Source organism: Grampus griseus (assembly GCF_964374135.1).
Source record: "Grampus griseus genome assembly, chromosome: 17".
Taxonomy (NCBI): domain Eukaryota; kingdom Metazoa; phylum Chordata; class Mammalia; order Artiodactyla; family Delphinidae; genus Grampus; species Grampus griseus.
Genome location: NC_139011.1, coordinates 1,149,295 through 1,175,148, shown reverse-complemented (window position 1 = coordinate 1,175,148; position 25,854 = coordinate 1,149,295). Strand labels below are relative to the sequence as shown.

At 63.1% G+C, this 25,854-nt stretch overlaps 1 protein-coding gene and 1 long non-coding RNA gene across 2 annotated transcripts; one reads left to right on the top strand and one right to left on the bottom strand.

Annotated features, from left to right (window-relative positions):
• The first annotated feature begins 4,974 nt into the window (after window positions 1-4,974).
• On the top strand, window positions 4,975-24,526 carry LOC309835101. Its single transcript, XR_014297936.1, has 4 exons — window positions 4,975-5,211; window positions 22,306-22,509; window positions 22,794-22,979; window positions 23,495-24,526. It is a non-coding gene; the product is annotated as an uncharacterized lncRNA (long non-coding RNA).
• A 187-nt stretch (window positions 24,527-24,713) lies between these two features.
• On the bottom strand, window positions 24,714-25,736 carry MAFA (MAF bZIP transcription factor A; the record flags this gene model as incomplete). Its single annotated transcript, XM_082674693.1, has 1 exon — window positions 24,714-25,736. The coding sequence occupies one exon, from the start codon at window positions 25,734-25,736 to the stop codon at window positions 24,714-24,716; it is 1,023 nt and encodes a 340-aa protein (XP_082530819.1).
• Window positions 25,737-25,854: the final 118 nt, after the last annotated feature.

Sequence of the window (25,854 nt, the reverse complement as noted above, 5' to 3'; positions counted from 1 at the left end):
AGGAACAGGGAGGAGAGCAGGTGGGGGGGTTCACCCCCAGACCCCACCATCGCTGTGGCCCCTTAATCAGCTGCACCCTCCCTCATGGATGGGGGTGGCACTGCCCAGAGGCCAGGGCTCTGACCCAGGCATGGAGAGTTCAGAAGCTCGAGAGGATGGGGGACATCAGACCACAAGCCCAGTGGGCACTGCCCAGTGATGCGAGGCCCGAGGCATCAGTGCGTAATTACACGTGGCACCTCGTGCCCAGAGCCTGCGGGGAGGACCCAGGGCGGGGACGGGGCAGAGGAGCCAGGGGTGCAGAAGGCCTGAGAGCTGGCCACCCACCCTGCTGCCCGGCTGTGTAGACGGCTGGTGTAGACACCTGGGTCAGCGCTGAGGTCCTGTGCAGAGAGACTGGGGTGTGTGCAGGCCTCAGGGACGCCTGCGCCTCCAGGCCCGGCCCGCCGCTGGCTGAGGGGGAGGGCGAGGCCCGCTCTTGTCCTCCCTCTGTCTGCAGAGTCCTGCGGGGCCTACAGACTGGGCTGTTCTGGGCAGGGGACCTGCCAACTCCAGGGTCCGGAGCAGGAGGGGCAACAGGCGGGGGACCAGGGGCCAGCAGAGCCCAAGGAGGCTGTTCAGCTCAGGCTTCGGCAGGGCCGTGAGCGGTGAGAAGGTGAGTTCTGGTGTCTTTGAAGGACGATCACGTGGGTATGAGAGAGAGGGACCTGGCGCTGGCGGTGGGGTCTGCACACTTCCGGGGCAAGGAGCTGGCTGGGGGTGGGGGAGAGGCGATGCTGTGGAGCTGCTCCTGCCGGAGGTGTCCTCCTGGGGCGCAGCCCGCACGAGCCCCTTCCAGGTCCTCCCCTTTCACCCCCACCCCCTGCACTGTGCCGCCAAGGGGAGCTGGCGGGTGGACTCATTTGTGGGCAGCAGGTGGTTGACGGGCCTGAGACAGCCTGGCGCTGATGAAGATGCCCCTGGAGTTACGGCCTCCTGGAAACAGGGGTGATCCATCGGTCAGCTCAGCTCGTCCAGGGAGCAGGGCCCAGAGGCAGGAGAGACGGGGATTGGGTCCGTCCCCTTGGGGTAGGTGGATCCCAGCCCCTCAGAGAGGCCCCTAGCCCTCCATCCCTTCCAATGGGGACAGGGTCATACCAGGCCCACATCTTTTTTCTGTTTTCTTTGATAGATAGATAGATCGATCGATCGATAGATAGATAGATAGGTGTAGATGTAAAATTAATAGACTTTTTTGGGTTCCAGTGGTTAAGACTTGGCGCTTTCACTGCCGTGGCCCAGGTTCAACCTGTGGATGGGGAACTAAACCCCACAAGCTGCGCGGCCGAAAAAAAAAAAAAAAAGCATGTTTTTGAGCATTTTTATATTTATGGAAAACTGAGCAGGCAGCACAGCGTTGCCGCATCCACCCTCAACCCCGTCCCAACGCGTTGCGTTAGTTAGTGTGACACTTGATGAGCCAACGTTGATACGTTATTATTATTGACTAAAGGCCGTAGCGTTCCTTCGGGTTCCCTTCGGTGGGGCATTGTACGTTCTGTGACGTGTACCCACCACTACAATGTCATACAGAAGAGCTTCCCTGCCCTAGAAACCCCCTGCGCTCCCCCTGTTCTTCCCCCTCACCACACACACCCCTGGCAAACGCTGGTCCTTTTACTGTCTCTATACTAGTTTTCCCTTTTCCCAAATAGTCATAGAGACAGAATCACACAGTATGTAAGCTTTTCAGATTGGCCTCTTTCATTTAGTGACATGCACTTAAGGTTCCTCATGCCTCTTCATGGTTGGTAGCCCATTTCTTTCTTTTTCTTTTTCTTTTTTTTGGTAGCTTTGAAGAAATCTCTCTCTCTCTCTTTTTTTAATTGAAGTGTAGTTGGTTTACAATATCATGTTAGTTTTAGGGGTACAGCAAAGTGATTCAGTTTCATACACACACACACACAGAGCTATATATCAATATGTAGATTCTTTTCCAGATTCTTTGCCCTTATAGGTTATTACAAAATATTGAGTACAGTTCCCTGTGCTACACAGTCGGTGCTTGTTGGTTATCCACTTTCTACGTAGTAGTGTGTGGATGTCAATCCCAACCTCCTAATTTATCCCTCCTGATAGTTCATTTCCTTTTAGCACTAATATTCCATCGCTTGGATGGCCCACAGCTTATCCACTCACCTACTAAAGGACATCTTGGCTACTTCCAGGTTTGGGCAATTGTGAATAAAGCTGCCATAAACATCCAGGTGCAGGTTTTGTGTAAACATAAGTTTTCAGCTACTTTGGGTGAATGCCAAGGAGCAGCAACCCTGGATCCTGTGGTAAGGATATGTTAGTTTTATAAGAAACCACTAAACTGCCTTCCAAGTGGCTGCACTATTTCGCGTCCCGTCCAGCAATGGATGGGAGGTCCAGTTGCTCCACACCCTCGCCAGCACTTCCGGCGGTGTTTTCTCCATGTTTCCAAATAATCTGTGAACGTGGCTCTCTTGATCTTTCAGCTTTAGTCGTCCCCAGTCCCTTCCTCCTCAAAACCAGGGTCTCCAGCCCCTGATTTGTTCACATCCTCATCATTGCCAGCTGTGGTTAGAGCACCGTTTCTGGTTGGTCATTACTGTGGCAGTGTAGATCTGTCCACGGCTGACACTGTGTGTCCTACAGCCCACAGGATCCTGGAGCCAGTCCCCCTCTCCCTCCCCACCCGCCCCCTCCTCCCTGAGGCTCAGTGCCCTCCCTACGTGGCTTCCCCCCACCCCTGTCTGCAGTGTGCCCTCAGCCTGGGATGAGTGCCACTCCTGTGGCTGCTTCCCTGGGCCTCTCTCCTATGCCGGGGCCCCCTTTCTGGGGACCCATGTCTTCCCCCTCCCTGGCTTTCTCTCAAGCTGCTGTCTGCTCACTTCCCCAGGGACACTGCAAGGCAAACCTCTGGGGTCTTTGCACACCTTAAATTGTCCTGATTCTACAACCCACCTCAAGAGGCAGCCGGCCCAGGATTCTGGTTGCAAGTCGGCTGTGAGGGGACGCTCTGCTGTCTTCTGACTCTTCCCCTTTCTGCTTTTCTTCTCTGTATGTGACCTGGGCCACCCCCTCCCCCAGTCTTTTAGGAGATTCTCTTTGTCCTCAGGTTGGGGAGTTTCATAATGATGTTTGGCCTCTTTCCACCAGGTGTCAGAGCAAGAGCTCATGGTCCAGGAGTGGGACGTGTTCCACCATCCACAGGCCATGACGGGCAGCATCCCTCCTCCGTGTTCTGGGAGTCGAGCGACGGGCACCGTGGGACCCACTGGGGAAGATCCCACCTTTCCACACAGAAGAGGGGTGCCCCCCTCCCCAGGCTGCTGTGCCCCCTGCCTGCCCCCAGCAGCTTCAGCTGCACTGCTGCTCCACCACTCACGGCCTAGCAGGGGCCAAGGGAGGCTGAGGTATAGGTGGGCAGCCAACTGGATGCCCAGGCAGGGCAGGGGCTGGGAACCTGGTGTCCTGGTTGGCAAAGGGGAGGCTAGGACAGGCTGGAGGCTCTGGGGGTGTCCCCACCCCCCAGGCTGAGGTCACCTTCCAATCTCAGCCAGCTGCATTATTCATGTCGCGGTGGAGTGGCCTGAAACCCAACCCCACAGCTCCAGTTCCCTCCGCAGAGCCCAGAGCCCGACGGGAGGGCCGGGAGGGCTGGCCCACTGAGGATGCTGTCCATCACTGCCCACCAAGGGGGGCCATCACTGGCCAGGGCAGGTGAGGTGAGCAAGGGAGAGGGCAGAGGGGGTGGCGGCACTGCTTACAGTCACCTGGCCGGGGCCCTGTCCTCTCCATTCCCTGGCTAGCCTCTGGCCTCTCTGCCCTGGCTGCAGGTCACCTGTGAGGTCATTTCAGTGCCACCTCCTCAGGAAGCCCTCCCTCCCAAACACTGTCCCTCCTCCTTCCAAGGCCCTTGTGATCAGCCATGTGATCCTGGGCCCTAGGAGGCCCTCCCCAGACTCCTGAAGGCAAATTCTGGGTGGGTCCTTGGCCCCTGGGCTGTTCTGCCACCCTGCCCGCGACCCCTCATCCATGGATGTCCCCCCCAGCAAGATCGCCTCTCCTTTCCAGCCCAGCTTGCCCCCTCCCACCCCAGCCCAGGGTCTGGCCTCCTACATGCTTGGCCTGATGCCAGGTGTCCCCAGCGGAGTAGGTGGCAGGATCTCTGGGGCATCTGCAAAATGCAGACTCCCAGGCCTGCCCTCGGGCCTTGGGATCCCCAGGGTGGGATGGGGAGTATGCACCTTGGACTGCTCCCGGTGCTGGGTGGGCACTGTGGAGGGGGCCGCCATCAGCCACACGAGGTCGGGGACCCCTACAGAACTAAAGCCTCCGGAGGACAGGAACGTGTGGCCCTTCTCAGCCTTTGAGGACCTCAGCCCCACCAACACAGGTTATTTACGACAAATGTACTCCACTTTGGTTAAACAGATTTGATTAGGAAAACACCTTAATTTCATTGTTTTGAGAAACATAGCAAATGCAGGGTGGAATGAAATTTATTCGTTTTAATAAAAGTGCACGGAGCCTAGTGGATTTTTTCTCTTTTGGGGGTGGGGGGCCTAGTGGTTTTTAAAAGAAGGCCACAGGCCGGAGCCTGTCCCAGGTCCTCACACCAGCCGTTTGCCTCCGGGCTAAGCATCCCGTGCCCTACCCCACGCTCACTCCTGTAATTCCTGGCTGGCCACTCCTTCCAGGAGCCTTGTCTGAGGTGCCCCGTCGCAGGCTGCAGGACACCCCGCTCAGGACCAGGCGCAGGAAGAAGTCCTCAGACCCTCCAGACCCTTCTGCAGCCTGACCCCAGTGACCTCACCCCGCTGCCCACAGTGATCCCTGGGCTGCAGCACCACAGCACCATCTCCTCCAGGGCCTGGGAGGCACTGCCCCTCTGGGGATCCCTGCCACACTCCAGGCCCCGCCCCTGGCCGCCCCTCCCCCACCCCTTTGCCTGCTGCACCGGACTCAGCACAGGGCCCACTCAAGGCGGCGGGAGGGCAGGGGGCCCCCTTCAGCGTGGGGACCCAGCAGCCTGGCCTGGCCTCCCCGCAGGGCTGGACAGGAAGCATGCTCCTCTCACAGCAGCCCTTCACACACCTGCCTTCACTCCAGGGCGGTCTCAGTTATTCACAAGAGAGCCAGCTCCTGGGACCTCCACCTCCTTCCCGGAAGCCTCTTCAGCCCCAGGAGACAAGGCCGGAGGTGAGGCTGCAGGGGGGAGCAGATCCTGGGCTCCGGGAACGCCGGCCGCTAGCTCTGCCCTGCCTGCTGCCTGCCGGGGAGCTGCGAACTCCTCCTCGGTCTCCAGCACCCGCCTCCACCAAACTGGGGGCCTCACAGGTGCTCACAGGCTGGCTGCAAGAGTCAGGGGACCTGCTTCCCCTGGGCCCCTAGAGCCACCACACGGGGGCAAGGCCACTGTCCGGGGACTCCCACCCTGTCCTGTGGATGTCCCGGGCAGTCATGTGCTTTGAGGCTGTGTGCCCCCCACTGCCCCCATACTCATCCTCATCCTGGGAGTAGCCGGCCTGGAAGAAGCTAAGATGGACCCAGAGGGCCCACCAACCATGCCCTGAGGGTGCCCTTTAAGCTCCGTCCTTGGCGTAGGGCTCTCCGTGGGGAAAAGCCCCCAGGAAAACCGGGATGTTTTTCACTTTCTGACAAGGAGACAAGGGTGACTGGGGTTCAGTTCAGCTGGGCCACGGGAGCTTCTTTTTGTTGCTGCATCTCCTCTTCTTTTATCTTAAGAACGTCTATTTTCTGCCTTACCTGTGGGTTTCCTGCACAATACCTCAAATCGTTATACGGCCCCACGCCCTCCTTACCCCCAGCCTGCGTGGAGAGTGAACAGCTCACCTGGGCCGCAGGGTCAGCTCCGGGCAGGTGCCATGGCACAGAGGCAGTGAGAGCCCATGGGGGGATGCGAGAGCCAGTGAGAGCCTGTTGGGGAACGCGAGGGACAGTTAGGGCGCGTGGGAGGGGTCACAAGGGCTGGTCCCCGGGCCGCCCGCCCCGCCCTGGGAGCCCCGGCCGCGCACGCGCACTGGCGGCCCGGCCTGGCGCCGAGCAGCTGCGAGGAGACAGCTGCGCCCGCCCGCGCGTTCCCACCTCGCCCCGCCGGGGCGCGTCGGGACAGCCCCGGGCACCGGCGGTGGCAGCTCGGCGTGTCACCTCTCCTGCCACCCGCGCGGCGCAGCGGGCACGCGGCCCCTCCAGATGCGCAGGGCCCAGGGCCCCAGCACGCTTCCTCGGCGGAGGCGGGGGTCCGCCCGGGGCGGCACCATCTGACGCCCCCCTCACCTATCCGCCCACCCCGCCCGCTGCCATCTGTCTGCCGTGGAGCCGCGCCAGGCCAGGGGCCAGGGCCCGGAGAGCGCCCCAGCCCCTCCTCACGTCCAGCCGTCCCCCGTCCCCACGCCGGGCTGGAATGCAGAGCCCCTGCTCGTCCCGGATGACGCCCCTGGGGCCGAGGGCGAAGCAGGGGAGGGAGGGTGTCGAGAGGTACGGGTGCCCGGACCTCTACGTGGAGCCAGAAGAAGAGCTACTGGGATCCTCCTTCCCGGGAGTCTCCACTGCGGGGCCTCCTCAGCTTCAAGCACTGGCCTGCTCTGGCCCTCACCGCGCCCCGGGCCCTGCCCACCCCCACCCCCCGGCCCCCAACCCCCTGCTGCCCGGCTCCGGCTCTCCAAGCGCCCCCATCAGGTTCCTCAGGTTGGAACCTAGTTTGCAACCGCCGACATCTGCAGCCCCAGAGCAGCAAGGAGCCTGGAGGCGACTTCCTCCTCCACTGGTTCACTCTGCATGGCCCCTACTCAGGACCGCTAGCAGTGGGGGCTCCCCTTGCCCCCGTGGCCATGCCTCCTCTCTCCTCGCCAGGGAATCAGGCTGATCAGCAAAGAACCACAAGGGGGGCCAGCCCCATATCCCTGGAGGGAGGCCTGTCATCACCACCCACTTTACAGATGAGGAAACTGAGGCTTAGAGGGAGTGTGGCCATCCTTTGGCCGTTCCACCCTCCTCACCTGCCCATTGGCTCCTTCAGGGAGAGGAGGGGTGTGGTCCTCCTGTGGGGGGGAGGGTGGAATCCCCCAAGCCTTACTGCAGTGGAACACAGGCATTGTGGGCTGCACAGGGATGCCAGGAAGTCCCTCAGAGGTACCCCAATCCCTGGGCTCCCCACCCACCCCCAGCCTCCCCTCTCTCCCCCTTTTTCATCAGCCTTCCTACTCTCTACCGCCTCTCTACTCACCCCCATGACCCAGTGGGGAAGGGGCTTCAAATGTATGGGGGCCTGGCCACAGTCACCTGCCTGTTAGGCCACTGTGTCCACGTCCCCTGTAGGTCTGTGGCTGCTTGGGGTGAAGGGAGGGAGAGCCAGAGTCCAGAGGACCCCAGGTGGTCACAGATGGGCCAGGAGTCTGGAGAGGGGCAAGGGCCCTGCTGTGAGGTATGGGCACGCTGCCCTCATGGCCAGGAGCCACGGTCAGTGCTGGTGGCTGGAAGCCCTAGGACACATCTTCCCTGGGAAAGCCATCTCGAGAGGGAGGGGGCTCTCTGTCACTGGATGAGCTAGTCCTTTGGGCTCTCCTCTGGGCAGGGGTGCTGAGGGGGAAAGAGTGGCCAGGGGCTGATCCGTCTAAGGTGGTTGGAGAGGGACAAGAGCGGCCATGGGGGCTGTCTTGAGGGTGAGGGCCTCAGGGTGGGGGCCAGGCTGGGAGACTTCAGCTGGGAGAGAGCCAGCCCTGCGGGGAGGAGCACCACTGCCAAGGTTGCCCTTCACCCTCCTCCAGCCTCCATCGAGCGGCTAATTAGCATCCTGACCACCCAATTAATTAGGCTGTGCGGGCTTAATTATGACGGAGTGCCCGGTGGGGGCGGGGTGGCACCGTCAGCCCACAGCCCCAGGCCCCCAGGAGCTGAGGTTTATTGACCAGAAAAGACATATGAGGAGACCCTGGCCATGTGCAGCAGGGTGGGGTGCGGGGTGAGTGGAGGGGTAGGGGAGGGAGGCGGGAGTCCCGAGTGTGTGTGTGGGGGGGTAGGGGGCACTCCCATATCCTTAGCCCGGTTCCTGCCCAGGTCCCTGGGGGCGAGTCCTCCCCTTTCCACATCTCTGGCCCCCAAGTTTCTACCCATACCTGCCTTGCCTGAAGACAGCAGTTACCTGAAGTTATCCCAGGCAGGGTGGGTGTGTGGCCTGGAGCCCCCAGAGTGGAGGCCACACCCCTGCCCAGCCCTCTTCTCTTGGGGCCTGGAGCAGGCGTGTGCCCTGGGCCAGCCGGGACACCTGGTGTGCTCACCCCAGATCTGTCTGCTATGCTGTTCAGCTCATCATGTGTTCTGCCAGACCGCCAACCAGAGTGGCAAGGCTCAAGGCCCTCCCAGACGACCCCAGCCCCAGAGACTCCTCCCGGTTTACTGTTCTGTGGGCAGAAATAGTCAACTTGGCCTTGAGTTTTTCTCAGAAATACGAGAGGTTGTGTGTTATCTCCCAGCTAGATGATCATGAATCTAGCGAGGTCCACAGTAGGCACTGATAGCGCGTAATGAAGTGGTGATGGCGGTGCTGGTGCTGGTGGTGGTGGTGGTGGTGCTGGTGGTGGTGGTGATGGTGGTGGTAGTGGTGCTGGTGGTGGTGTTGGTGGTGGTGCTGGTGGTGGTGGTGGTGGTGGTGGTGCTGGTGGTGGTGGTGATGGTGGTGGTAGTGGTGCTGGTGGTGGTGTTGGTGGTGGTGCTGGTGGTGGTGGTGCTGGTGGTGCTGGTGGTGGTGGTGCTGGTGGTGCTGGTGGTGGTGGTGCTGGTGGTGCTGGTGGTGGTAGTGGTGCTGGTGGTGGTGTTGGTGGTGTTGGTGGTGATGGTGGTGCTGGCGGTGCTGGTGGTGCTGGTGTTGGTGGCGCTGGTGGTGCTGGTGGTGCTGGTGGTGGTAGTGGTGCTGGTGGTGGTGTTGGTGGTGGTGCTGGTGGTGGTGGTGCTGGTGGTGCTGGTGGTGGTGGTGCTGGTGGTGCTGGTGGTGGTAGTGGTGCTGGTGGTGGTGTTGGTGGTGTTGGTGGTGATGGTGGTGGTGGTGGTGATGGTAGTGGCGGTGGTGGTGATGGCAGAAATGATGGTGGCGGTGGTGGTGGTGGAGGTGATGGGTGGCGGTGGTGATGGCAGAAGTGATGGTGGTGGTGGTGGTGGTGGTGGTGGTGATGGTGGTGGTGGTGATGGCAGAAGTGATGGTGGTGGTGGTGGTGGTGGTGGTGGTGATGGTGGTGGTGGTGATGGTGGTGCTGGTGGTGGTGTTGGTGGTGTTGGTGGTGCTGGTGGTGCTGGTGTTGGTGGCGCTGGTGGTGCTGGTGGTGGTAGTGGTGCTGGTGGTGGTGGTGGTGGTGATGGCGGTGCTGGTGCTGGTGGTGGTGCTGGTGGTGGTGGTGATGGTGGTGGTGGTGGTGGTGGTGGTGGTGGTGGTGATGGTGGTGGTAATGGTGATGGTGATGGTGGTGGTGGTGATGGTGGTGGTGAGGGTGATGGTGGTGGTGGTGAAGGTGAGGTGAGGGGACCTGCCTTGGGACGTTTCTCACAGGCTTGAGTGGCATGTGTCCCGAACACAGCCTGGCGAGGCTGAAGGAGGACGCCCTCATCTAGGAAGGGCAGTGCAGGGTGTGGGCCCCAGGGGCCTGGGAAGATGTTTGGTAGAGGCTGGAGGTCCTCAACAGAGACTCAGTGGGCTCTGGGGTTCCTCTGTCTCCTGATGTCACCATTTGTGTGGGGAAACCCAGGGTAGAGCTCTGCCTGATCTCTGACCTCTATCCCAGATGGCTTATCCCAGGCACACAGTAAGGCCACACTGTTGAGGACCCCAGTGCCTTCTGCCCAGCTGGGCCTCGTAGGTGACAGAGACCTGGAGGCACAGGCATGGGGAGGAGAGAGACTGGCAGTGCTGGGTCTGGGTGGGGGCAGCGGCTAGAACCCTGGGGGTGTCCAGGGCCTCTGAGGAGGGTCTGAGGGGTTGGCAGCAGCTCCCTAACATGTGGGGCTGGGGCAGGGTCCCCAGGTGTCTGCCCGGCATGACCCTGCAGTGACCGAGGCTCCCCCAGTGTGTGCCTGCGCCCCCCATGCAGCCAGAGTGGGCCTGGAAATCGCTGCTGGAAGGTCACACCCCAGCAGATTCAGAAGCCCACCAGCCATGCCGTACAGCCAGGAGGCCCCACAAGGCCCTGCGGGGAAGCAGGGAGGCCAAGTGAGCCCCAGACGGGGGCCCGGGGCGCCCTGGCGAGGGAGAGAGGGGGTGCGCTGTCTTGAGGCGTGCAGCCTCATCCTGGCTCTAGTCGGGGTGCCCTGGGCCCCTGGCCCACCCTGGGAGGGAGGCCCCACCAACCCTGGGGAGCTGAGAGCCTGGCGTTCCCCAGACAAGCGAGGCCAAGGAGGACCCCTGCACCGAGGGGTCAAGGGCTGGAGGTCGGTCCCAGGCAGAGGGCAGAGCTGTCCCGGCTGAGAGGGCCAAAGGCTGGTACGCCCCCGCCTGCCCATCCCTGCAGCCATGGTGGGCGCTGGGAGTCAGATACAATTACTCACTCCGTGCATCATAATTACCGCAAATAGCCCATTAAAGGAAATTACCATCAATATGATATTAGCAGACAGCGGGGAAATGAAGAAAGAAAAGTGCTTATTCTCCCATTGTCCCCCTAATGGGGACAGGGGATGGGGAGGCAGTGACACCCCCCTTCACTGACCTGCAGCCACGAGGGAGCCTGCAGGCCCAGGGCCGAGGCCTCACACCTGCCCAGCTGCCAGAGGCTCTGCCCGCCCCCTCCCAAAGGCAGCTGCAGCCGGACCTGGCTGGCTCAGGCCGTCCTCCACGGGCCTCCCCAAGCCCTTTGCTAGGGCCCTCCCACTCTCCCACCTTGGGCAAAGCCCTGCAATCGGAAGGGTCTGAGCTCTGCGCAGCCTGGCTCAGTGTGGAAACACCAGGGCCCCGTCAAGTCCTGGGAGCCCAGACTTCTGTTAGACATGGCGGTGAGGGCAGGGGTGTCACCTCTTGGTGTCTCCCAAAAAGTGACCAGAATGACAGAGAAACAATGGAGAGAGAGGTGGTCCGTGGGACCAAGAGCACAGCAGAGCCAAGAAAGCCGGAGAAGGGATGCCCAGCAGGGGAGAAGCCAGAGGCTCTGCTCTGGGCCTGGGGCACCATCTGTGGTCAGAGCCACTGGCCGCCCTGTGGCCTCTGACAGCCACAGGGGACCAGAGACCTGCTCTTGGGGAAGCTGACTGTGGGCACGGATCGGGGGGGTGGTGGTGGTGGGGCGTGTGGTGAGAGGACATCTCTGTTTGCAGAGCACTGAGTGTCCCCTGTCTTGGCAAGCAGAAGGGACGTGATGACTGATGGCCAGGAGGCCACCTGTACCCAGGAGGTACTTGCAGGATGAAGGACCCCATCAGCGGACACAGAGCAGAGAACTGGCCAGTGGGGGGTGGCCTGACCCCGTCCTGTGCCCCCGCCTGTTTGCCAGGCCCCCGCCTGGGCTCACTCTGGTGGTAGCAGGTGAAGCGCGGACTTCAGTCTTGGGCAGAGATGGCGGGGGGCGGGGGTCGCAGACGGACAGTGGCTCAGGGCGCCCTCAACGCTCAGAAGAGGGCGGGGATCGAGAGGGAGGGTCTCAGCACTTTTTTTTTTTTTTTTTGCGGTACGCGGGCCTCTCACTGCCATGGCCCCCCCCACCGCGGAGCACAAGCTCCGGACGCGCAGGCCCAGCGGCCATGGCTCACGGGCCCAGCCGCTCCGCGGCATGTGGGATCTTCCCGGACCAGGGCACGAACCCGCGTCCCCTGCATCGGCAGGCGGACTCCCAACCACTGCGCCACCAGGGAAGCCCGGGTCTCAGCACTTCTTGAGCAACCCAGGCTACCTGGAGGGAAGCAGGAGCCAGAGAACAGCTTAGGGGGCAGCCGTGTGTGGGCAAGGTGATCTCTGTACGGAGAAGGAACAAGGGGCTGGAGGGGGGCCTTACAAGGTCAGTCCATCTCGCCACCCCTCTTTCCTTTGTTTTCTCCTTTCAACACCTATTTATTAAGCACCCCCTCTGTGCCAGGCACTGGTGTCAGCTCTAGGAAGCCAAGAGTGGAGTCACACAGACCCCGCCCTCCTGAAGCAGATATTCTGTGGTCAAGAGAGACAGTAAATCGAGCAGTAGGTATATTAGAAGGTGACAGGAGTCCAGAGAGAAGCAAGCGTGGGAGAGGAGAGGGGAGCATTGGGGGCCCCAGTGATGATACAGGTTTCTCGAAAATGCAAGTGCAAGATTTGAGGAGGGCTCTGAAAAGAGGAGAGAAGGGGAGAGATGTGAGAAGGTTCTGGTGGGAGAATAATAGTTTGGAGTTGCCCTGTAGCTTTCTACAGCATCCATGTACCTATCCAGCCACCCACCCACCCACCCAGCCATCCATCCACCCAGCCATCCATCCCCCATCCACCCACCCACCCAGCCATCCATCCACCCAGCCATCCATCTATCCATCCACCCACCCAGCCATCCATCCCCCATCCACCCACCCACCCATCCATCCATCCACCCACCCACCCATCCATCCCCCATCCACCCAGCCATCCATCCCCCATCCACCCACCCATCCATCCCCCATCCACCCACCCATCCATCCATCCATCCACCCACCCATCCATCCATCCCCCATCCACCCAGCCATCCATCCATCCATCCACCCACCCATCCATCCATCCCCCATCCACCCAGCCATCCATCCATCCATCCACCCACCCATCCATCCATCCCCCATCCACCCAGCCATCCATCCCCCATCCACCCACCCATCCATCCATCCCCCATCCACCCAGCCATCCATCCCCCATCCACCCACCCATCCATCCCCCATCCACCCACCCATCCATCCATCCATCCACCCACCCATCCATCCATCCCCCATCCACCCAGCCATCCATCCATCCATCCACCCACCCATCCATCCATCCCCCATCCACCCAGCCATCCATCCATCCATCCACCCACCCATCCATCCATCCCCCATCCACCCACCCAGCCATCCATCCCCCATCCACCCACCCATCCATCCATCCCCCATCCACCCAGCCATCCATCCCCCATCCACCCACCCATCCATCCCCCATCCACCCACCCATCCATCCATCCATCCACCCACCCATCCATCCATCCCCCATCCACCCAGCCATCCATCCATCCATCCACCCACCCATCCATCCATCCCCCATCCACCCAGCCATCCATCCATCCATCCACCCACCCATCCATCCATCCCCCATCCACCCACCCAGCCATCCATCCCCCATCCACCCACCCAGCCATCCATCCCCCATCCACCCAGCCATCCATCCATCCATCCACCCACCCATCCATCCATCCCCCATCCACCCAGCCATCCATCCATCCATCCACCCACCCATCCATCCATCCCCCATCCACCCACCCAGCCATCCATCCATCCACCCACCCATCCATCCATCCCCCATCCACCCACCCATCCATCCATCCATCCACCCACCCATCCATCCATCCCCCATCCACCCACCCATCCATCCATCCATCCACCCAGCCATCCATCCATCCCCCATCCACCCACCCAGCCATCCATCCACCCAGCCATCCATCCCCCATCCACCCACCCATCCATCCCCCATCCACCCACCCAGCCATCCATCCCCCATCCACCCAGCCATCCATCCCCCACCCACCCAGCCATCCATCCCCCATCCACCCACCCATCCATCCATCCCCCATCCACCCATCCATCCATCCCCCATCCACCCAGCCATCCATCCACCCAGCCATCCATCCCCCATCCACCCAGCCATCCATCCCCCATCCACCCAGCCATCCACCCACCCACCCATCCATCCCCCATCCATCCCCCATCCATCCCCCATCCACCCACCCATCCATCCATCCCCCATCCATTCATCACTGTATTCGTCCACGCATCATCAACCATCCATAGATCCTTCTATCCAGCCACCATCCCTCCATCTTGTCACCCGCCCATCTCTCCTTCCATCTTCCTAGTCACCCATCCAGTTTTCTGTCTGTCCGTCCAGCCAGCCAGCCTACTCATATTTATCAAATGTCTTCTCACTCCAGGTGGCCAGTCCTGACTCCAGGTTCCAGCTGCTACCCCAATAGTGGTCTGGATTGTGGTGGTAGGAGTCTTGGGGTCTAGACCTGGACCCTGGATTGTGGGCCTGTGGCTAAAAGTCATGCTTTCCTGGATCATAATCTCGACATGGCCCTAAGTGCCCTGTCCATGCACCAGATTTTCTGAACTCAGCTTAATTCAGCTCCCCAAACTCAGTAGGAAGTGCTGAGAGATGGGAACGGGACTGTCCCCCAAGAATAACCCCTGGTGCACAGGTCTGGACAACGGCAGTGGAGGGACAGACCTAGATTGGAGGTGGAGGAAATCTGAGGGGCGGACGGCTGGGCACCTCTGCGTGTCCCTCCTATGCTTCTTCCTTCCCTGCCCACCTCCCAGCAGGACCAGGAGCCTGGCGCTAAGCTCCTTCAGGCGGTGGCTTCCACAAAAGTGTCTATGGACTGGGGACAACCCCTTCTGCAAACCCTGCCCCAGTGCACCTGGAGAGGCATGTCTTGCTCCATGCCCTCCCTTCCATACAGCGCCTCCTCTTCCAGGAAGCCTTCCCAGACTGACAGAGAACTTGCCTTTTCTCATTTGTCCCTCACAAGGACCCTGTGTGGGCAGGGGGAGCTCTGTCCTTTTTACCGATGAGGTGACTGAACCCACAGAAGTCACTCCCTCCCCCCACTTCCATCTGGTGAGGGGCAGAGCTGGGAGTAAAGTCAGGCCTGGCTCCAGCCTTGGTGTGGATGGTGACTGGGGCAGGGGAGCCTGCAGAGGTGTCCCTCCAACCCAACCCGGCCTTTAGGCCGGGCCTCTGCCCACCCCAAACTGCCATGACCCACTTCCAAGGCATGGGCAGCCCCTATTCCACTCTAGAGAAGGGTCACTGAGGCCTTTTCTGGCTCACCCACCCCAGGCAGAACCCTCCACACCACCCAGTGCTTCCTGAGCCCTTGGAGTGTCATGGTGCTGGTGGGCTGTCTCCAAGCGCCCACAAAAGTGCCCAAGGGGCTGCCCTTCGGGGGCACCCAGACCAGCCTCCTGCCTTGGCTCTCTTGGAGGGCTGGTGGGATGGAGGGAGGGGCTCTGATCACTGTGGGGGTGGAGGCTCTGGGGCCAAAGTTAACCTCACTACACCCATGGGGGACATCTGTGTCACCCCCAACCACAGAGGAGACTGACGCTAGAACGGGGCAGCCGTTGGCCCAGGTCTCACCCCAGGCAGCCTGGGGAAGTGCATGCCCTAGTGCAGCACCCCCAGAAACCGGAGGGCTGAGATGATGGCCGGTCAGGAGGAACAAGAGGCTGAGGGGACCATCCACGCCCCCGCCGTGGCTGTACCTGCCCTATTTCATCCCCAAGCAAACCAGGGGAGCAAGTTCTATTATCATAGTCCCACGCTCCCGCTGCGAGGACTGAGGACTCTTGCCCCTCTGAACTACAGCACAGGGGAGGGAGAGAGAACTCAACGGCCTGGCCAGCCTTCTCCCTGCACCTGGTGGTGGCCTCCAGCTCCATCCCCCAAGATCTGTCCCTAAGGACGAGAAGCGGTTGTGGGGGGGGGGCAGCCTTGCCCTGTTCCCACACCAACCAGGCTTCTGTGACCTGCCCTGCTCCCTCTCAGCCCTCCCCCAGCCCCTCCCCTGCAGCTTTGTGGGCCCCACCTCCCCTTCAGGCCCAGCCAGGCACCTCTGCACCTGGGCACCTGCTGCTGCCTCTGTCGGGAGGGCTCTTTCCCTCTCCCCTCCCCCCCCGCCCTCCCCTCCCCCCACCCCCACCCCTCCCCCCACCCCACCCCCCACCCCTCCCCCCCACCCCTCCCCCCCACCCCCCCACCCCCCCACCCCCGCCTCCCTTCTGCTCCTCCCCACCCAGCTGCGCTGTCTCCTGTGCCTACCTCACCTCGCTCTCTGACTTACTCTATCATTTACTTATTTAACTTGCTGACCGGCTCTCTTCCCAATAGAGCAGAGCCCCCCCCCCCAGCTCTGCCCCTGCAGCTCGAGGTGGCGGCAGTGCTCACACCGGCCCACCCTGGAGTAACAGGTCCCAGGGCTGTGCTTCCACGAGCTCTGCGTACTGATCCATGTACGTGTCCTGCAGTGACCCAGCCAGAGCGTCTCACCCACTGGCACACATCTGGAAGGGCCACTTTTTGACACCTTCTGCCACTCACACCCACAGTCACGAAGTCGCGTGCCCCACCCTGGGAAGGCGTGGCTCCCACCCCCACGGCAGCACTTGAGGAAAGCCTCGGGCCGGTGGTGGGTGCAGGCCAGGGAGCCCTGCCACCTTCCTCCGGTGCCCCTCTGGCCACGCCCCAGCCCCTTCCCAAACCGCAAACGATGGGGTCCCCCGAGGATAGGGAGGTTTCAGCTGTGTGGCGGCCCCAGGCAGTGGGGGTGGAGCTGGGGCTGAGCCCACTCCATTCACCACCGTATCTGGGGTGGATGAGTGTGGGCCAGCAGGAGCTGGCAAGCGGGATGCTGGGAGCAGGTGGGAGTTAGCGGGAACGGTGAGGAAGGAAGAGGCACCTGGGGCAGGAGTCAGAGAGCCCTGAGGCCCCAGGGGTACAGTCAGATCCCTCAGGAGCTGGGGGTGAGGGCGCTGGGGAGCCACAGGCGGCCCCTGCCTGGAGTTGACGAGCAGAGACCAGAGGCACGAGGGAGAAGCTGGGGTCAGGTCTGGGTGGACCCTAACCATGGCCAGTGGTGTTTGAAACCCCTTGTGTCTCAGGGAAGTAGTGGGCTGTGCCCCCTGCCAGGGCCAGGTCGTCAGCTGCTCGCTGGGGCACCTGTGCCCTGCAGAGAGCTTGAGGCGGCCTCGAGGGGACCCCGCCCCTGTCCCCTGGGTCTGACACTGCGGGAGAAGGGGCAGCAGAACTCTCCTTAACAGAGGGACTGGCCATTGCATCCTTGTCGACTGGCCTCTGGGGTCCAGCTGGGCCCTACTGAACGACCTTGAGGACAGTCCCTCAGCCCAGCGCCCATCCAGGACCATTCCCAGGAGACCATCGGGCGATCTGGAACCTGGCACATGCTGGACACTCCACCGTGGCATTCCTGGGCCCCTCTCTGAGGACAGGGTGGGAGGGAGGAGAGTCAGGGGAAGGCCCGTGGGAGAGGAGTGGGGGGCAGCCTCCTGGGGGCTGGGCCCCCACTGAAGTGATGCAGGTGTCGAGGTGGAGCCCGCAAGGGACACGGCCGAGGCCACAAGGCAGAGGCCAAGGCGCCCGCCCTGTGGGGACCGGGAAGGGAGGGAACGGTGGGATGGGGGGCAGAGGCAAGTGGGGGGGCGGCAGAGCGTGGCTATCTGGGAAGGCAGTGGCCCGGCGATGGGGAACAGTTCCCCTTGAGGCCGGCACGGCCGATCCCAGCTGGCCTCAGGACACCTAACTGGGGCGTCCGCCAGCAAGCGCTCCAGAGGCAGGGAGGCCAGTGTGGAGGAAGTGGCAAGGCTCGGGGTAGTGCCAGGGCCGAGAGGGCTAGGAGGAGGCTGCTGTTGCAGGCAGCTGGAGCACGCCTCCCGCACGCTGCGCCCATCAACACTGGGCCGAGGTCCCACACCCACAGTCTGCTTCTTGCAGCACCACCCCCTGACTCCTGGGGGCGTCTCCCTGCAGCCCCTCCATCCTCCCAAACCTGTTTCCTCCTGCGACCCCACCCGGCCCCCAAAGAAAACCTTCTGGTCTCCACACCCCCTGCCCTGTGGCTTCAGCCCCGAGCGCCCTAGAAATGCTGGTTCTTGCCGCCCTGAGGTTCAGGGCGTCTGCATTTTAGCAGGATTCTAGCTTGGCGCCCGAGTCCCGAGAATGTTCCCGACCCGTTCTCCTCCCTAGGCGAGGACGCCAGGTCAGCCCGGAAGCTCCCTGAAGGAGGGGGTGGAGGAGGAGACGGGGGCGGGAGAGCGCGCCCGGAGCACTCGGTCTGCCCCTCCCCTGCGCCTGCCCCTCCGCGTCCCCTCCTCCGCCCCCGCCTGCCAGCCTTCTTTCCTCCGGGGTCGCGGCTAATCGGCTGTGACAACTCGAGCCCTCAGCAGCTGAGCGGTGTCACCGCGAATTAGGCCGGCGCTGAGCCCGCCAACGGCAAATTACTCGTCGCTGCTGCGCTGGGGCCGCGGGCGAGGTTGCGGCGGTGGCGGCGGGAGCCTCGTGAACGGCCCAAGGGCAGGTGTGCCGGGAGCTCGGCGCCAGCGAGGGTGTGGTGGGAGCGAGGGGTGCCCCACAGCGGCCCTGCCCGCCTTGCCCTGCCCTCCCCTGCAGCCCAGCGCTCCCAGCACTGCAGCCCCCGCCGGTCCGGTCCTTCGAGCTCCCGCCCTGCTGCCTTCCCCAGCCCCGCGCCCTCACCCCCAGATCCACGCCCACCTTCTCTAACTTTCTTCCCAGCCCCGTTGTTGATCTGCTCTCCTTTTAGCAAAACTTCCCCCACAGTGACCTGGGCCCACTGTCCCACTTCCCGGGCCCCAGCGCTACCCCGCCGGCTCACCAGCAGCAAACGCAGGATGGCCCTTCCGCCTCCTCTGCTGGTCCGGCCCCCAGGCTGGAGGGCAGCCTCCCACCAGAATAGGACCCCCAGGCAGTGGGCTGTCTGTCCTGTTCCCAGTTCTGTCCTCACCTTCTAGAATAGGCCTTAGCACACAGCAGGTGCCCCATGAATAGTTCTGAGTGAATGAATGAGTCCCCTCCCCCTGGAGGAAAGGCAGACTTTTCTCCAGGCTGGCCCTCCTTCGATCCGGTGTGCTGTCCCCGTGGTGGCCAGGCGGGCTGGGCTTGTATCTGGGAGAGCAGGGGTGAGACCAGCCTCCCTGCACCCCAGCAGGGCCTCCCTGGCCCGTGGCCAGACTCTGTGGCCTCAGGAACTGCTGACAGTGTAGCTGGGCCCAGGGAGGTGACAGAGCTGGTACTGTGGAGTCAGAGCCGCAGGCAGGGCTACGGGCTGTGCGGGGGGGGGGGCAGCTTTGGACCTCCACGGGACTGGTGGCCCTTCCCTGTCCCCCACTGTCCCCTCAAGTGCTGGGGACAACGCAGCCTGTCGTCTCTGTGGCCAGCTCAAACCTGCCACTTGTCTGCTTCCCCGAGTGGCTAGAGGTGAGAAGACCCAGGCCCACTGGGGTCTGGGTGACTTGTCCTGATGCCCAATGCTCACCCTGTCCCAAGTCCCTCGGCCTGGGGCCAGAGAGTCCCAGGGCCGGTGCCACGGGGTGCTTTGACCCTTCCTTGGGCCCCAGGCTCCCAGCCCTGCCTGGTGGGCAGGTCACACAGCCCCGGCCCCACCAGGTCCCCACAGGTCAGTCTGCAGCTCGGAATCCTTCACAGCTCCCTGCGCCCTTCTAGGCCAGGCCCGCCCGGCATCACGCAGGCCCAGCCCGGGTCTGGACCTGGTACCCGCTGAGAGAGTGAATTCTGGACATGGAGCCCCCAGTCCAGTGCAGCTGGTGATGGTTCCCACTGGGGCAGGGCCTGGCCTTTACCACATGGCGGGGGACGCGAGGTGAGCCTGAAGAGGGCTCTGCTCTTGGTCCAGGCAGCGGGAGGAGGCCTCCATCCGGGAGGGCATCTGGAGCCGCACTAGTGGCACGGAGGACCCAGGCTGGCCAGAGGGAGAGGACAAAGGGGCAGGTGGGGCAGCCGTAGGGCCCGGAGCCGGGCAGTAGCGGAGGGTGGCACTGCCCTGGGGTGGCCAGTGTCAGAGCTCATGAGGTCACAGGGCCAGGACGTGGGGTGAAGGGCCTGGGCCTGGGACAGAAAACCCCCGCGGTCCCGTGTGTGTCTGTGCAGGTCCCGCGTGTGCCGCCATGGGTCCCGGGATCTGTGTGCTCCCGGGCACGTCCAGTCCTGTGTGTGCGTGTGTACGTGGGCCTGTGCATTTGCACGTGTCTCAGCCACGCGTGTGGCCGTGTCTATCTGCGTGTGCGTGTCTGCGTGCGCCCATCCTGGGGAGGGGGGAGGCCAGGGAAGAGGACACCTTGGCCTTGGCCGGCCCCTCCCAGGAGCAGCTATAAATAGGAGGCCGGGGAGGGGCCAGCGGACAGCCATCGCTGCAGAGGGCTGGGCTGGTGTGGAAATGGAGAGAGGCGGGGGAGGGGGCGCTGCCGACTGTGAGCAGAAGTGGGGGCCCCAGTACCGAGCAGCCCTGGGCATCCCCTAGGGCCAGCAGCTGGGGAAGGGGCCCAGGGCCCGCCTCGGTCCCCTCGAATCCCAGCTCAGGGTTTTTCCCGGAATCCTTAACCAGCTGGAGGACGAGGGCAGCAGCTGTGCCGTGTTCGCATGTGTTCGGGGTATAGGGATCCTTGCACGAGGGGAAAATGAGGCCTAGCTGGGTGCCCTGTGTGTGGGGTGAGGGCCTGTAATGCAGGGGCGGAGCAGGGCCTGGATGGGGTGTGGGGTGCTGGGGCCTCAGCTCAGGCAGCCTCCCTGGGCTGGGAGCTGGGGCTGTCGGTGCAGGGGTGGCCCTGGGGATCCCAGCAGTCGGCGGTGAGCACAGCTGTGGTGGGCCAGGGCGGGGGAGAGGTGAGGGAGGGGGAGAGGGACTCCATCCTGCCACCCACCATCCGCAGTGGGGCAGCCATGCAGGGGAGTGTGTGGAGTGCACTGAGTGCGTGTGTGGGAGCCACAGCTGCACTGTTATCTACACGTGGATCTGTGTATGTCGAGTGTAAAGAGTGTGCACGTGTCCAGTGTGTGTGTATGCTGCCCTGTCCTCTCCAGGGCCACGGGTCACAGTCCGCTCACTCAGCCCCCAGGCCTCCGGAGGGCGACTCCTGGGCCCTCTGGGAACACGACGTCCTCATGCTGCCTTCCAGGCTGCCCCAAATCTGCTCTAATGTCCTAGACCGCCCCTACCCCGAACCGCCACCCCCTCCTTTCCTCCAGGCACTCAGCCGCTGCTGTGTGTGTGGGTGATTGTCTCTCCCTTGGAATGCCAGGTGAGGGCTGTCCTTTTGGTCCCTGCTGTGGTCCCCACTGGGCCTGGCACAGAGTTGGGACTCCAACTGAATGAAGTAACGAAGGAATGAAGAAGGGATCCCCCCAGAGGCAGGGGCAGGGGCAGGGGGTGGCCAGGGTGCTTGGGGCCCCAAGGCCGCTGCTGCAGATTCTGCCTGTATGCTGGTTCTGGGGAGCCCCCTCCCGGAGGGCAGAGGATGGAGGTGTGAGCTGACAGCGTGCGAGGCTCTGGGATGGGCCCTGCCAGGAGTGACCAAGGCAAGGGCACCACCATGGCCCCCTGAACATCCAGGCTGGCACAGCAGCCCAGGGACCTTGGCATTGAGTGGAGGCTTGTCCTGCAGCCTGGACACTGCAGTCACCCCTACCCCAGGCGGGGGCCCTCGCTGCCTCGCCAGCTCCCTCTCAGACCCGTCCAGGTGGCTCCAGGGATCTCGGTGCTGCCAGTGCCCTCCCCACACCTACAGGGACACAAGTCCCATCACACTCATACAGGCAGATAGAGACACACCTGAGCACTGGCTGTCACACGCCCGAGGTCCCCCTGCTCTCGCGGCCCCAGGCCCAGTGAGGTGGAGTCGCTCCACCACGCACCTCCCTCTCCCGCCCCCACCCCTGGGCCCCGCCCCGCCCCTGGCTGCAGCAGCACCTCCCTGGTGGGCAGAAGCTCCGCCCCCAGCACCTGCCCGACGGCGCCCGGCTAGGAGGAGGGAGCAGGTAGGGGGCCTAAGCTCTGCACTCCTGGAGGACTCAGAGGTGCTCCAGGGGCTCAGAGATGCTTTCCACAGGCTGGCTGCTTTCCTGCAGGAGTTCGTGAATCCCCTGAAAGCTTTTCGGAAAAGATCTGTCTCTAAACACAAAAATAAGCGCTCCTCCTGCCTCCCCCAATAACTTCCCTGTCCTCCGTGTTCATTTGTCTTCTCCATCTTATCCTAGAGGGAAAACCAGAGGAAAGAAGAGGTGGGGGAAGAAAGGAAGGAAAAAGAAAGAGGGAAGCAGGGAGGAAAAAGCAAAAGAAAATAGAAGAGGAAAGGGAAACCAAACCCAGCGCTCAGCCCCTCGCTCAGGCCCGCCCTGCAGAGGAACCCAAGCACTGGGGCGCGGGGGCGGGGGTACTTCCCGAGCCTCCCCGCCCCACCCCAGCCCCACTGCCCGGTCCAGGCCCCGAGTACTGGGCTCTGAGAGGCCTGGGGTGCTGGAGGGAGAGGGATGAGCGCGGCTCCCTGCCCACCAACCCCTCCCCGCAGAAGAAGACCGACCGTCAGGCTGCCCGGCCCTCAGCCCTCCATCCGCTTTCTCTGCCCGGAGGATGGCTCTCCAACGGCCCCTCAGGCGGTAACAGTGGAAACTAAGGCGCCCTCATCTAAACCAGCCAGAGGACCGGCCCTCGCGCGCACCCGGACTCCGGGCCCCTCGCGTCGGCAAGAGTCTGAGCCGCGGGGCGTCCTGAGGTTGGCCGGGACCCGCCGCGTGCTCCCCACCCCCTCGCCATGCTGCAGTCTCCCCAACTGCTCCCCTTAACTCGCTCCCCCACGCCCACACTTCTCCTTCTCTCTGCACCAGCGTTTTTGCCCGCGGAGAGGGCAGCTTGCTCCCCTCCCTGGGGCTTGGAGGACTCAGCCCCTGGGTTTGGGGATTTCGCTCAAACCCTCACAGAGACCCAACCTCTCAGTTCTAAGTTTCATTCTAAGGCAAAGAGGGAGGGGGCAGCCCCCGGCTTTTCTCTGTCTTGCAGACAGAGGCACTAAAACAAACTCAGGCGACATCCTCGCGGGACCTGCAGCTGTCTCGGCCCCGAGGAGGAGCCTTGCTGTCCCCAGACAGAAAAGCGGGGAGCTTGGCAAGTTCCGTGGCAAGCTCTTCTCCAAATGTGCAAACCGCAGACTTCACCGGACTCCACCCCCTCCCGTCGTGAACAGAGGTAACAGTCAAGTATCTTACGGCGGCCCCAGGTCTCAGCGTGAAGTTCCCAGAGGTGCCGCCCTCCCTGGTGCCCTTGCAGTCCAGGCCTCGGCCCTTCAGGTGGGAGACTGCAGGCTCAGAAGAGCTGAGGACGGCACTTGCCACCAGGACGCATCGGCGCTGTGTGTGGGGTCACCCCCAAGGACGGCCTCACGCACCGGGCCGCGTCCTGCCTTAGTGGGGCCGGGGCCGCCCTGTGCGGCCCTCCTCCCAGTGGGGCAGCCCAGGGGCGGCAGGGCAGGTGCCTGCGGGTCGGGCCCTGACAGCAGCCTTTTTTAACAACTCTGGTCAGTCTCTCCCTGTCGGCCCAGGCGGGTCACCCAGAGCTAAGGCAGGGCCCAGTTCAGGGACCTCCTTTTCTTTCTATTCAGGAAGAAATATGGCAAAAACGAAAGCCACGTAAAAACCAGCCAGGCTCCAGTGATTTTTGGATCTAAACCGATTTATTTTGTGTGTGTTTTTCTCTTTCTTCAGTTTCGTAGCAAAAGGAAAAAGAACCCAACGAATACAACAACACAACGAAACTTGCAACGAATTGGAGTCTCCTGCGCCCAGCAGAAGCAGGTGCTGGAGGAGTGCAGGATGGGCTGCGGTCCGGGGCCGGAGGCCTGCAGGGGCCGGAGCACCGGCCTCCCCACCCCCTCTTCCGGCTACTCCAAAAAGTGATCAGCTCTTAAAAGAAGAATCCACAAAAAACGAAACACATTTTAAATTAAAATAAAAACACTTTCTCCACCCGCCCCCATGCCAGGAGATTCAGGCGAAACCTCCTCTTTAAAAAAATTGTTTTTCTGCTAGAAATACTGTGCATTACTTTTTTTCTTTCACTTCTCTTGAGGGTTAAAATAAGATATATTTTCGCGGGAGTCATAAATACGATCTGGTGCATAGAGAAATAGCAGCTCGGGAGTCTGGGCCAGCTCCCACCCCCCTCCCCCCGTGGAGTACAGTAGGGCAGCAGGACTGAACACAGCATGGATAATGCTCCTCGGCTTCAATCTCTAGGGGACGCCAGTGGCAGGGTGGGGGGCAGGCAGGCAGGAGGGCAGGCAGGGGCCAGGCCCCTCCGAGCGAGCGACACATGCTGGGACACGCGACGTCCGAGGGCAACCCCGGCCGGGAAGCAGGGAGCTTCCTCTAAGGGTTTCTTTTCTAATCACCGAACAAAACAAATATAAATACTTCGAAAACAAGACCGCTTTAAAAAGGAGTAGAAAAGGGCAGGGTAGGGAGGCCAAAAGGAAGTAAACGAAGGAGCGCGAAGGAGCGCGGGGCGGCGGCGGAGGCCCTCGCGGCGGTCCGGGTGAGGTCGGGCGCAGAACCGCATCTCACGTATGTACAAGCGGACGCCAGGAAGGACTTCGACCCGGCCCAACTCTCCCGGGAATCGCCGCGCTCCGAGCAGAGGAGTCGTGGCAGCGTCAGGACGGTCACCCGGTAAGGTGCGCGGGCCGGGAGCGAGGAGGCCGCGCCGCGGGAAGGGGCTTCCAGTCTGGAGCCTGCAGACGTCGCAGCGGGTCTCGCGGGGCCGGCCCGGCCGGAAGGCGGCGGCGTTAACGCGGGCGCGCACGCGCGCGGCGGGCGCCTCGGCCCGGCCATGCGTCCTCGCCCTGGGCCGCGGAGTCCGAGCCGAGGCCCCGGGCCGCCCGCGCGAGCCTCATCTCGGCGGCGGCGCGGGCTCGGGGTCCGGTGCTCACAGGAAGAAGTCGGAAGCGCCCTTGGCCCCGACTCCCGGCGAGGACTCCCGCGGGAAGCCGGCTCCGCCCGCGCCCCCGGGGCCGCCCCGGCCGGCCAGCTTCTCGTATTTCTCCTTGTACAGGTCCCGCTCCTTGGCCAGGCGCCCCACCTCCAGCTTCAGCTGCTCCACCTGGCTCTGGAGCTGGCACTTCTCGCTCTCCAGAATGTGCCGCTGCTGCACCCGCTTGAAGCGGCATGACTGAGCGTAGCCGCGGTTCTTGAGCGTGCGCCGCTTCTGCTTCAGCCGGATGACCTCCTCCTTACTGAAGCCGCGGAGCTGCCTGTTTAGCTCGCGCACGGACATGGACACCAGCTGGTCGTCGGAGAAGCGCTCCTCCAGACGCACGTGGTGGCCCGTGCCGCCGCCGCCATGGCCCGCGCCGCCGTGGTGGTGATGGTGGTGATGGTGGTGGGCGGCGTGGTGCGTGCCGTGGTGGTGGCCGGCGCCCATGTCGTCCGCGCCGCCGCCGCCCGCATAGCCCTGGCCCCGGAAAGCCTCGTAGGCCGCGGCGGCCTCTGGGTGGTGGTGCGCACCGTGGTGCCCGGTGTGGTGGCCGCTGCCGATGAGCGCCTCCACCGCGTCCTCAGGCGTCAAGTTGAGCGCCTCGGGGTTCAGGTGGTGCTGGTAGCCGCTCATCCAGTACAGATCCTCCAGCGCCGGCTTCCCCGAGGCGCCCCCGACGGCGCCGGGGCCCCCGCTTGCCGGCCCCGGGGCAGCCCCGGCCTGCGCCGCGCCGCCCCCCGCGCCGCCGCCGGTGCCCGGGCTGGGCGCGCAGAAGCTGGGCGAGGAGGGCACGGAGGAGCAGGGCGTGCTGAGCGGCGTCGAGGATAGCGAGCCGGGCGGCAGACGGTGGCAGAAGCGCTCGGCCTCGGGCGGCTCCTTCTTCACCTCGAACTTCATCAGGTCGAAGTCATTGACGTACTCGATGGCCAGCGGGCTGCTGGGCAGCTCAGCGCCCATCGCCAGCTCCGCGGCCATCGCCCGGGGGGGCCCGCCGCCTCGCCCGGCTGAGCCCCAACAGGAGGCCGGGGGGGGAGCCACGGGCCTCTCCCCCCCCTTCGCTCCCCACTGGCGGCGGGTCCCTGCGGGGGCGGCG